The 13,090-nt window shown below is 39.1% G+C and overlaps 1 protein-coding gene across 2 annotated transcripts in view; it reads left to right on the plus strand.

The window, feature by feature from the left end:
- ppp2r5a (protein phosphatase 2, regulatory subunit B', alpha isoform) overlaps positions 1–13,090 on the plus strand; it is a 48,403-nt gene that overhangs the window by 17,881 nt on the left and 17,432 nt on the right. For both annotated transcript variants that reach the window (XM_044170017.1, XM_044170018.1), the window contains exons 2-4: positions 1,202–1,398; positions 11,823–11,924; positions 12,046–12,138. In XM_044170017.1, coding sequence (XP_044025952.1) covers positions 1,202–1,398; positions 11,823–11,924; positions 12,046–12,138 — 392 coding nt within the window. The remainder of the gene's footprint in view (positions 1–1,201; positions 1,399–11,822; positions 11,925–12,045; positions 12,139–13,090) is intronic.

Consider the following 13,090-nt stretch of genomic DNA (forward strand, 5'->3'; position numbering starts at 1 on the left):
TTTCACTCAGATATTGAGTTTACTCCGAGCAGCAGCCAGTGGTCTGACCTGTAGAGTTCAGTTGCGTAAGTACTTCGTCAGCTGTCAACACTGGCACATTTTCACTAGGTGTGAAACTCATTGTGAATTTTTGGGCTGTGCCTTGTACCCATTTTATGGGTAATGCCTTTTCAGTTGCATAATATTGCTGAATAAGAAACTTGGACACTTCTCACCCCGACTCCTCTCCTGTTGCTTGCGGTTAAAATACACTCTATAGCACTGGAGTATGAATGCACAAGTATGTTTGTGTCTTTTAGGGCTGCAACAAACGATTGTTTTCATGATAGATTAATCTAAATAATGTCAACTTGACTATGCTCTGTTGTGTTTTAGGACAGTAATGCATATCAATACTTGTGTACTTGAGTGTCACTAGATATTGTAAGTATATTGAGAACTGCTTCACAAGGGGTCACATCACATGCATGTGACTCAAGTTCTGGTAGAGATGGGAAACAGCGCTAATATAAATTTAACTAATAAATGATCCAAATGTATTAACTTCAGTTTAATTTTTATACATTCATTTGTCATGGATAGCATCTATATTTGCGTAACTCTAGAACCTTTGGAGTCTCTGGTTCTTGAGGTGTTGTAAATCAGACCTGCAGTGTTGGTTCACTTAACTGTGTCCTTCTGCTACCATTACAGAAAGAGTCCTGTGTCTGCAGCGATGAGCTGCTGTGTTGGAACAGAACATCACTGTACAGTGTGTCACTGCATTTCTGGACTGCTGCCAAATGCTGTTTATAGCTCAGCTGGGGTCAAGTTTGACAGCTCTAATAACCCTGAATGCACTCACCGTCTAATCCATAAAAGGCTTTACAATCAAAGCCGAGAATGACTGGGCTGCCTGTGTGTGGCAAAATACATTGGTGTATTGTGTCTGTCGGCCTGTTTGTCCAGCCGTTTAGTTAAATATGTAACAGCTGATCGGAACAATTTAGGACATTTTATAGGCATTTTTTTAGTGTCAGTGTGTCTGTAGTCATGTTCATTGAGGATTTCAATTAGTTGGGGATGTAAAAAACAAAAATGTATCCTAACACATGCCCTATTAAAATGCACTACCTTAAATTTCCTACTGTTCTGCACAAGCAACTCACACCACCTAGGGGAACATGATTCAGTGTATTTCCTTTCTTTTGTGTAATTCCAGATGCCCCCTCCACAGAGCAGCAGGAGCTGTTCACCCAGAAACTCCAGCAGTGCTGCATGCTCTTCGACTTCCTGGACTCAGTGACGGACCTGAAGAGCAAGGAGATCAAGAGGGCCACACTTAACGAGCTTGTGGACTACGTTTCCACCAACAGAGGGGTGCTGGTGGAATCTGCATACCCAGAGATCACTGATATGGTGAGGATACTTTGGTGCTTCTCTAAATGTATGTGGCCTTTTTTAGATTTAAAAAATAAACTCTGCATGCAAACCCCAAAGCAACCCCGTTGAAGAGTTTCCCTTCGGGGATCAATAAAGTATTTCTGATTTCTGAACAACAACAGCAGCAATTAATTCCAAAGTGTTAAGTTTTGTGCTATTGCCAGTGTTTATTATTAAACAGCAAAGAGGTTTCCTCTCTGTGTCACTGTGAAACATCCTGTGCACTTGAGCAGGATTAAAAAATGGAGGCTGATCGTGTGTCTAGACAGGGTGTGTCATGTCAGCCACACCAGGAACATATTACCATCTTCATACCAAACCCCTTACTATACTGGTTCCATTAAAGCACAAGATCCACAGCGTAAACACAGGAAAAGCCCAATATTTTTGGTGTAATTTGAAGTTATTTCTGTCTATTTGATTGCACTGTACAAACTGACAACGTTTTGGTTACCTTTTTTTTTTTTTTTTTTTGGCAGTTTTCTCCCCAAAACATGTTTTGAGAGTAATCCGTAGTTGCTGTCTGTCTGCGTCATTATTGTTGTCTACTAGCTGCTGTTGAAAATCTTATATGATGATATCCACCCATTCATATTTTTTATAAGCCTAGCCACAGTACAGGGAAAAATACTGCTAACCTTAATGTTTGCCAGAGGTTTGAGGTTTACTGCAATAAGCGTCTTCAGATCACAATCATATTCACTATGTAAAATTAATCCACTGAACTTCTAACCTCACTTAAAACCTAAATAACCTACACTAAGCTAAAGACAGTGTCTATCACACAAGACTTCCTGTAGCTATTTCACAACAACCCACTTATCTTTTGTTGAAAAGATGTTACTCTCGCTTTACTTCCTTGTTTCAGTGAAGTTTTTTTTGTTTTGTTTTTTTCCAAACCCTAAAAAGTAGTGCTCCTCTGTAGGGCAATTTTGGTAATGCAGGTCATGTAACATCATCAAGCCCAGAGAGATTGTGAGTGTCATACCGCTATTTATTATTTACTATTTACGACGTTTCGGTCTCTGATGCAACTGTCACACGTTCAGGTTTTTCAGGACATGAAACAACTTTTAAAATACTGAGAACATTGCTTGAGTGTTTCACAAACATTAAAAAGTTCGTCCTTGAATTATCATAATTTGAACCATTATATCCAATATATATTTAAAAGCCAAGAGTTTGCTCACATTATGTCTGTCAGTCATTATTTACTTGGCAACATACAGTGGTGTGAAAAAGCCCCCTTCCTGATTTCTTATTTTTTTGCATGTTTGTCACACTTAAATGTTTCAGATCATCAAACAAATTTAAATTAAAATTAGTCAAAGATAACACAAGTAAACACAAAATGGAGTTTTTAAATGAAGGTTGTTATTATTAAGGGAAAACAAAATCCAAACCTACATGGCCCTGTGTGAAATAGTGATTACCCCCTAAACCTAATAACTGGTTGGGCCACCCTTAGCAGCAACAACTGCAATCAAGCGTTTGCAAAAACTTGCAATGAGTCTTTTACAGCGCTGTGGAGGAATTTTGGCCCACTCATCTTTGCAGAATTGTTGTAATTCAGCCACATTGGAGGGTTTTTGAGCATGAACTGCCTTTTTAAGGTCATGCCACAGCATCTCAATAGGATTCAGATCAGGACTTTGACTAGGCCACTCCAAAGTCTTCAATTTGTTCTTCTTCAGCCATTCAGAGGTGAACTTGCTGGTGTGTTTTGGATCATTATCCTTCTGCAGAACCCAAGTTCGCTTCAGCTTGAGGTCACAAACAGATTGCCAGACATTCTCCTTGAGGAGATTTGGTAGACAGCAGAATTCATGGTTCCACTTGTCACAGCAAGTCTTCCAGGTCCTGAAGCAGCAAAACAGCCCCAGACCGTCACACTACCACCACCATATTTTACTGTTGGTATGATGATCTTTTTCTGAAATGCGGTGTTACTTTTACACCAGATGTAATGGGACACACACCTTCCAAAAAGTTCAACTTTTGTCTCGTCAGTCCAAAAGTCTTGGGGATCATCAAGACTTTTGGGAAAATACTCTGTGGACAAAAATTTAACTTTTCGGAAAAAGAACATCATCAGGAAGGGGGCAAACACTTTTTCACACCACTGTAAGTTACAGTAAATTTGCAAGTGATGCATACCTGTGCTATTTGTGGTTGTCATCCTCGTGTGATTATCAGAATCTGTCGTCAGGAATCAGATGGATTTTTAGAAATCTGGAAACATGTTTTGCACTTATCACGCACAGGAAATTATTAAAATAGTAACTTGGCTCTTGCAGGAATCTGGTTACACAATATTCTGTTTGAAAACCAACCCAACCCCCTGGGAAGTATCATTTGCCAACATGGTATAGATTTGTGTTCATGGAGCAGGTGCCCTGAGCAGCCTAGTTTCCTCCTACAGTACAATAATGACTCATGTGCAACATTTAGAACAGCCAGTACTGTAGTCAGTGCTGCAGTGATTCACTCTACACAGCAGATTATCATGATGGATACAAATGAGCACATCCACAGCTGAGTCAAGGAGTCTTCAGATTATTAATGGACTGTAGGTAGTAATCCATGTCATACCTTGCAACTATTGATTTAGGGTTCAGTTTGTCTCTCACTATTGTCTTCTAAGGTGTTTTACAGGTTAACATATTTACTTTGTTTAAGCGGTTGATATGCAGTTGGAAGCAAAATGAGATGGACTAGAGGAGTTGGCAGTCTCTGAAAGTTGGTAGTAGAAAGTGTGTACTTGTACCACTTTTTTTTCTCCATAGTTTTGGAGACTGGGGGCCCTTTTGCAAAGTGGTAGGTTTTGGGTGCATGGACTGTGTGGGCGTCTCCAAGCGCAGCTGCTATTTTGGTTCGTGTAGGTGCAAAAGGGCTTGGTGAAATGGAATATAAATTGGAGGGTGTGGTGATTAATAAATAACCTCTCAGCCAATTACATCATTGGTTGCATCGCTTTGGAACACATCACAGTGATGCATGACAACAAAAGCTCAACAAAGGAAGAATCGACTTCTCCAGGAAATCATATTGTTGTCTGGACAGTGCAGAGCAGCATGACGTGAATGCACAGCACCGCAAAGCTGCAGCCAAAGACAGATGGTGTGGGGTTTATTTATTTTTATTTGTACAATGATAACAGGAATAAATTAAATAAATAAGCCGTTTATATGATCGCATCAAACCAACGCTATTTCAGTTTTAATTCTACTTCTTCTTCTACTTCTTAAATGGTCGCATCATACCATAAAATGTGACAAAACAGGGCTGTGACACATAAGATTGATGAGCCGCTGTAATTTGATGTCTCTCACATAAACAACAGAATACCGAGTTATAACCGACAAGTCTAATGTGTGTGGGGTTATTTTGTTGCAGCCTGTTGATATTTGCATGTGATTTAATCAAGGTAAACACAATGGATGGCTGTGCGTAATGGCACTAAGGTTGGGTTCTGTTCACATTTAAACTGATACCAGTACCGGCACCACTCGCATTTACCGTCACTCTCTGCTGCTCCCTCTCTCTTGTTCAACCACACACCCACTACGCACACACACCTGTCCCTGTGACTTGAACAAGCAGCAAGACCCCGCCCACCAAAATACCAACAGCTTGCTTTGCGCTGCTTCATTTGAAAGAAACCTCCCACCTGTGGACCGTGCACTCTGCGCTGGGCACCAAAATACTACACAGATGGGCAGTGTGAATTTCAAGGTCAGCTAATTTATATATTCTGGATTCACTTGTCTCAAAACTGCACATGTTATGTGGTGCAGATGTCTAAATACAGTGATCAAGAAATCCAATAAGATAAGTCATAAACAGTGACAGTGCTTGAGTTGTAATCAAAAATGCCAAAAAAAACAAATTATAGCTTGTGCACCGGCAGCGTAAGCTAGCTTCGGGTACTGCCGCCACAGTTGGCAAACTGTGTTTAAACTGGTGCAACATCTGTGTTTAAGATGCAGTATATATTAGCAACATTCTGTACTCTGTTATTGTGTAAGTCCTACCCTTAAAACATCCAAAAACACACAGCAAGGACATCATTTTGATTTGAATTGGAGAGTCTGCCCAGAGAGTTATGGTTGTTTTCAGTTATGGCTGCTAATAACACCAGAATTTAAATAAATACTAGCTCTCTACCTTCACTTTGTCAGGAGTTGGTAAAGCTATAAAGCTCTACAAACAAGTATAGCAAACACACACACACACACACACACACAAATAGCTCATATAAACAGTAACACAAAATATAGGTTATTTTTCAAGCTGGGTCTTATTTTCCTAGTTTTTACCATCCTGCTGATACACTGTATTCTTAATTTCATAATTTCCCTGTCCTTAGAGTGGATTTTTCCTCAATATAATCATTGGACCTTGTGGTAAATACAGGATGGATATATGAGATTTTGTGCTCTGTCTGCAATATGGCATGATTACCTTTTCAATGTGCCAACACAGACAGTAAGCATAGCAGCAAATCGTCTGATGTCAGCAGTCTAGAGTAATAAAAATAAAAGTGATAGTGAGTTATACTCACACTAATGCAATCATACTAATAAATCACAGTAACCAGAAACAAGAAATATCTGCTGCCGTTAATTTGCAGTTTATTTTAAAATCATGACAGCAAATTATTTCTGGTGTGTGTGTGTTCAATTGAGTAAAATATGCTTTGATCTGAAGCATTTGAAATTCTGTTTTTACACTTTTTCAGTCACGATGTGGCAGAAAACCGGCAGCCAGAAAAGTGAACAAATGAAAGTGTGTGAGCAACAGGTCATCGACTGGATAATGAGCTACTTAACATGTAGTAGCTTGTTTGCACATTGCACATCAGTGACCTCTTGGGTTTGTAAAGCTGAAGTAGTTTAAATGCATGACTCCGGCTGGTGCACAGGTATTGTCAGAGGTCTTTCTTAGTAATCTCGTTTATCTATTCAGGGCAGAACAGAGGAACATGGGTCGAGCTCAAGAGAAACCCAGTTCAGAGCCAAGTGTCTGTACTACAGACAGGCTTCTCAATGAGGTTAGACAAATAGCAGCCGCATTTTCAGAAAGCTGGGTTGATAATAGCTCTCCTGGATACTCCATGCTTGGCATCACATGATAATGAAGAGGTGAGTGTTCAAAGTGCTGCCTATTATTCTGATGCAGTGAGGACTGCTTTGATCACTGAGGTTGTTAGGAGTACAAACAACAAGGTTTCTCATTTATGTAAAAGGAGGTTTTGCCTCTTTAGCCAACTCTGTAATTAGTATATTATGGAAAATCACTTCTCTCAGACAATTTTGATTGAATTCTTCCTTTCTGTGCCAGATATGAATGCAAAGCAAGAAGGGTTAGTTGAAAAGAGCATCTATTAGCTATAATTCCCCTTTTATTTGCTTTAATTCCCACCTTTTTCATCCTTTTTGCTAATGCTGTACTCAATGCTTGCACTTTTTCTTTTATCTCACCCCCCACCCCCATCCTGTGCGTTGCTAGGTGTTGGTTGCTACTACTGTCACCCTCAGTTTGACCCCATACAGAGCTACAGCCTCTCTTGTCATCAGCAAGCGTACATTGGTTTCACTTAGTAAATTAGGAACAACCGTTTTAGGATCCTCCTACATTACTTTCACACTCAAACACAAATCACTGCTTCCCTTTTTTCCTACGTGAAAAATTCTCACACTCTTCACATGTTAGCTATCTTCTCACAAGATTTTTGTTTGTTTTGTCCAGCTGTAGTTATTTTTCAAATATTGTGAAGTGAGTGGGGGAATTAATTAATTAAGCGTGCCTGATGCTTGTGTGGTGAGTTATGTAACCCATTATGTTGTACAGTGTGCATCTCTGAATCCTCAGACAGAAGCACCCCCTTCACCACCCTCAATTTTAAATTGTTGGAAGTTATTGTTAATGAGTTTTGTCTCTCCTGCTATTATTCTTTGTCTTGCTTTTATTTGGGGGATAATAGTCCTCAAATCTTTTCAACTACAGTTCCCATAATTTGGGGGATATAAGCAACAAGTATAATTTTTCCATGGAGTCAGTGAGTTAGCTGTGGGCTACAACTTGAGCCTTGTTTTTCTAGATTTGTTTACATTTAGGCAAATTGGCACCATTAAAAGTATGCCAAATTAGCTATTAGCAGTTCTTGTATGTAATGTACCCATGCATATACAGACAACTGTCACTGGATTACTTTGATACTGAAGAAAACTTAAAGACGGGATGATTCTCAGGCAATTCTGGAGCTTCTTTTTTCTATGATTTCTAAGCAGATTTATTTATATTTATTCGTGATGGACATTGATAATGATATCCTCAGGAAGTATAAATCACATTGAATTTCAAAATGTGTATCATGTCTGTGTTCAGATTTGACTTCAGATAAGACTGATTAGTAGTACTGTGTGACGTGAAGTGTAACAATCAGGCACTAAGGGTATTGAAGTACCTTAATTGCGCCATCTGCTGACTGTGTTGATAAGCGGGTTAAATCAGCATGTCAAACTACAATTATTGACTTTCGTTTGTTTTTAGAACAACTGCATGCACCTGTCCCTTTCATTTCATGCAGTATCTTTGCCTCACGTCTCTTCCCCCGGGATGTGAGCATCACAGTTTGAAAACCTTGGCTGTAGGCCAAAGAATAGACAGATTAATCCCTTCAATGGAGACAGGCTGCTAGAGCAGTTCTGTGATGTTAAATACCGTATGATCCTTATTAAGCAATACTTAGACCTTACTGGCGATACCATATGTGGTTAAGATTATGCTCCTGTGTGTGCACCAATGCCATCAACACCACCATTTATCTTGATTTTGTGAGCCTTTGTTTCTCAGAGCACTCCTTTGGAAAAATGGGCATCACGCTGAGGCGCAATGTCTCGCCTGGCAACCCACTCAGATTCCAGCTCAGCCAATGATGTGCCTCACGCCAGGGAAAGCAAAGTAATATGCCACAGAGAGCTCATAGAGGTGGCACACTGATTTATTCATCTGCCTCATTATCAGCATCTGATGATGATGTAAAGCCATCACTATGGTCTACAAGGCTGGTTAGTCTTACCCGAGGAATTGTGGTGCATCCTTGCATCAGGTAAAAATTGTTGCTCTAATTGTTGCCATAATATATCTAGAGAAAAGAAAATGTAAACGTATATGATTATTGTATCATAAGAGACTGTTGTTTTTGTTTTTGTTTTTTGCAGTAGTAGTTTCAGTACCCATATCAGGTTAAACCTTGACATAACCCTCAGATAAATACAGTCACAGGCCGGTCACACAGGTATGACACAACTGGACTCAACAGGTGAGCAGAGTCTTTGGAATAGGACAGGTCAGAGGCTGCTGTAGAGAAGGAAATCCTAATCTTCTTACTTTAACCTGTGTTCACAGTAGAGCTGAAACGATTCATTGACTGGAAAATTAATATTATTGTTATTAAATTATTATTATCATTATTAATATTATTATTATTAAATAATAAATAATAAAAAGAAGAAATTTGAGCACGTCAGCTTGGGGTCTAGAAAAAGGCGATGGGCCTTTTTCCACTATTTTCTGACAAATGATGAATAGAGATAATTGTCTCTGAACCACATTGGCTGCTTTTTGCACTGAAGTACTCCAGTGTACTGCCAGTCACAGAGGTCATAGGCATAGTTAAGCTGAAAGTAATGTCTTTCAGATGTGGGTGTGTGGTGAATGCTTATATGTGCAACTTTATTGAAGAGTTGTCAAAAGTGCTACTTAATGCAAACAGTGAATTACTCTCTGTGTGTGTGTGTGTGTGTGTGTGTGTGTGTGTGTGTATAAAGCATGCAGGCAGTCAACAGGTTCTGTTACTGTTTGGATGAGATGCTAGATGTAAGCGCGTTTGTACAATTGTTTCCAGATGCTGTTTTCTGCAGCTCAGAAACAGCTGCACTACATTGTCAGACTTCTCTAAATTAACAGGAAGGACACAAGCTGGGAAATAACAGCTCAGTACAACAGTGGTGAGCTGAAGGGCATCTCTGAATGCACAGCTCATTCACCCTTGAAGGGGATGGGCTACAGCAGCACGAGATCATGCTGGGTACCATTCCTTTCAGCTTATAACAAGATCAGGCTAACGTGGTCATGTGATCACCTGATCATCTGAATATCTCAGCACCTAAGCATTGTTACTAACCAAGTTTTCCAGTAGGGTAATGTCTAATGTCACAAAGCCCTCATCATCTCTGGATGGTTCCAGGTTCGTCTGAGAGCTGCAGCCAAAACAAGTCCTGTAAAAATCAGTAAATGTAAGATGTTACCAAGAGAGGAATTAATCAAACTTTTAGAGGAACATATCGAACTATTTTTAATCCGAAATTCTTAAACAATTTAGGCAACTTACGAAGCAAAAAAGGGACTAAGGAGATACTTGGCAGGTGTGCCCAATGAAGTGGCCACTGAGTGCATGTAAACAGTAAATTCAGAAACTCTTTGTTACAGTGTTTTTACACCAAGAGCGCAGGTTCGACTTGGCAGAGCAAGGACATTAATTCCAGTGTATGGAGAGTCTGCGTGCTTTCGGGCAGCTAATCATTTTGTGCTATGTTTTTTAGCCAAAGTTAAATGAAATTAAACTTTGACCACAAATACGCTTATCTCCAGAACACGCGTCCAATGGTGTTTTGGAACTTACTTTTGGTACTGACGACGACAATAATTTTACTGTAGAGAAAATTGGAGAACAAATCTGAGCTGAAGCTTAACAGGATAGAAAAGCAGAGGAGATTCATTTCTGCTACACAAAATTAGGTATATTTGTTTAGACTTTCTTCTAATCCTTGTTTTTTCTTCTTCTTTGAATTACTAAATAAGTCTCCAGTCTTAGTAGACATAACTTTGTTTTAAGGGGTCACAAGCCAAAAAAGGTTGGGAACTCTCTACTCTGTGATCCCACTGGGACATTAATAAAAAATCTCAAGCATGACAGAAAATTTCCAAGAAAGGGGTATATTGAGTGAGAAAATTAATATTGGGATAATTTGCATAAGAATGTAGCTGTAGCAACCAATTTATTTGCTGATTTATTAGTTCAGTGGCCATGCTTTGTTTTTACCATTTCGATCCATGGCATTTCTGCTAACTAGTTCAGAAGTGATAGTCCCTTGCAAAGTTTTTCTGTGGGTTTTTCAGCAGTCACATTTTGGGCCACTGTCAGGTTTAAAATTCCTTTGCTGCCTTCCTCTCCCATTAGTGTCATTTGGATTTTCCAGCTGCCAATAAGTAATTTGATGTTGTCTTTATCACTTCAGCATGAGTGTGTGCACCCAGTCACATAATGGCAGCTTTTCCAGCTTCCCACTGCTATGTGTGTCACTCTCAAATTTACCCCTGCTAAAAATAACGAGGTGGGATAGAGGTGGTGGTGACCTGTCTACAATGATTGTCTTCGGTACAGGATTTTAATAGCGGGTTGTGGCAGATGCAGAATCTGTAATGGTTTTTATCCAGCCCCTCTGTGTTTTGGTGGTGTTATAAAACATCCTCAGTTAAATTAAACATGCTCGGAAAATAGTTGCTTTCCACTCCAATTAGCAAGCTACCAGTGATGTTCATGCATGCGAGTTTGTATTAGATTCCTCTTGGATTGCACCACCAGTTCTGGAGAATTCAGAACACTGACTTAATTTTGTGTCCAGTTTGTGTGTAGAGCCAGTTGCGACGGATTGCAGTTCAAGCCTGGCTTGACTCTCAAAATGCACCTTGTTACTGCTTGTAAACAAATTTTGCTCTCACAGCTGCATTTATTTAATCTCTAGGAAACTGTAACAGTTGCTTATCACATTTTACAGTGTCTATTTGGTACCTTGTTTCAGGTACAAACTGAGTACCCTTGTCGGAGTTGGTGTAGTGTATAGGCAAATTATCTGTAACCAAATTTATTGCGCGGTTTGTCATGCTATAAGCACAATGTCCTACACATCCACACTACACTACATACTGTATGTGGTTAAAAATAAAGGGAAGAAGGGCTGTACCAATTAAAGTAGCAGTTTTTAAATAATACTACAAGCAGCTTGTTTTATCAGACGTGTGTGGAGCACTGGAAACCAAATATAATTTGGTGAAACTGACTGATGTGCTTCATCGACATACAATAGTCATAATAATCTGTCACAGAAATAAGAAATTGTTAATTCATTAGCAGTTTTCTCTTTTTTTTATCCCATTAAATTTCATAATTCTCCCTATCATGTCTCTGTGTGTTTTAAGTAAAGGCTCACTTGTTGATTATCTGTGAATAACTTTCTGTTTTCCTGCTGTATCTCTGCCCTCATGGGATGTTAACCCCTTTTTTGCTGTTTTGTTTAAAAGTTTTATTAATAAGACTCTTCCGCCTCCTCCAGATCTGCACCAATATATTCCGGACTCTTCCACCAAGTGAAAACCCTGATTTTGACCCAGAGGAGGATGAACCCACTCTAGAGGCTTCCTGGCCTCACGTTCAAGTAAGGATCTGATACTTCAGTCTGTCTGTCCTTATCACCCCTTTAGATTACATCATTGGGTGTTGTAGTAGTTACAAGGTGCATATTTCTATTTATTTTTAAATTTTCCTTTATCTTCCAGCTGGTCTATGAGTTTCTCCTACGCTTTCTAGAGAATCCAGACTTCCAGCCCAGCATTGCAAAGCGCTACATTGATCAGAAATTTGTTCTGCAGGTAGGAGCCTTTTTTTTTTCTTCTTTTTTTTTTTGAAAACATGTAGCATGACTCAGTTCTTTCATGATAATGATTGTGTGAATGTATCAACAGGTTAAAATGTAACCTACTTTATTAAACTAAAACAAAATTGTCAGTTACAGACATTAATATCTCTTACTTTCTTCTTGTAATATAGACATTTTCTTGTTAGATCACATTAGGAATACACTGTCATCAATAGTTTACGTAACTGCACATGCATCAATGCAGGTCCGAGAAACCTCAGGTCACATCAGTGACAGCTAAGAAGCTAAGAAGACAGTAGGAGAACACACTGCACTTTGTCCACCTAAAATTAATATTAGATTGTTTCTTGTCATTTAGGTAATTTGTGTCATAATTGTATCTTAGAGGAGACTACTAGCTGGCTGTTGTGACAGCTCCAGGGCTGCAACTACCGATTATTTTCATTATCTATTAATCTACCGAATCAATTATTTTGTTAGGAGCACAAAATGTCAGCAAATTATGAAAAGTGGCCGTCACAAGTTTCACAAGTGATGTCTTTAAATGTTTTGTTTCATCTGACCAATATTCCAAAACCCAAAGATAATTAGTTTACTATCATAGAAGGGAAAGATAACCAGAAAATATTCACATTGAAGAAGCTGCGACCTTTGCCATTTTGCTTGGAAAATGACTTAAACTACTAATTGATAAATCGCTGCAGTTCCTATCAGCTGTTGCAGATGGTTGGTCAAATGCTTAGAATTTCTAATGTGGTGAATACTATAACAGTAATTACCAGCACTTTGTGATGTGTTTTGGGAGTTCAACAACCAAACAACAGTATGATTAGTTGGAAGATTCAAACCGTTAATACGCTGTAGCTTGGCTACATCTGTCCTGGCTCAGTACCCACCTACTGCAGGAATGCTTCAATTCTTGTGTAAAGCTGCAGAGTGAAGCA

This window comes from Siniperca chuatsi, linkage group LG16 (assembly GCF_020085105.1).
Source record: "Siniperca chuatsi isolate FFG_IHB_CAS linkage group LG16, ASM2008510v1, whole genome shotgun sequence".
In the NCBI taxonomy this organism is placed as follows: domain Eukaryota; kingdom Metazoa; phylum Chordata; class Actinopteri; order Centrarchiformes; family Sinipercidae; genus Siniperca; species Siniperca chuatsi.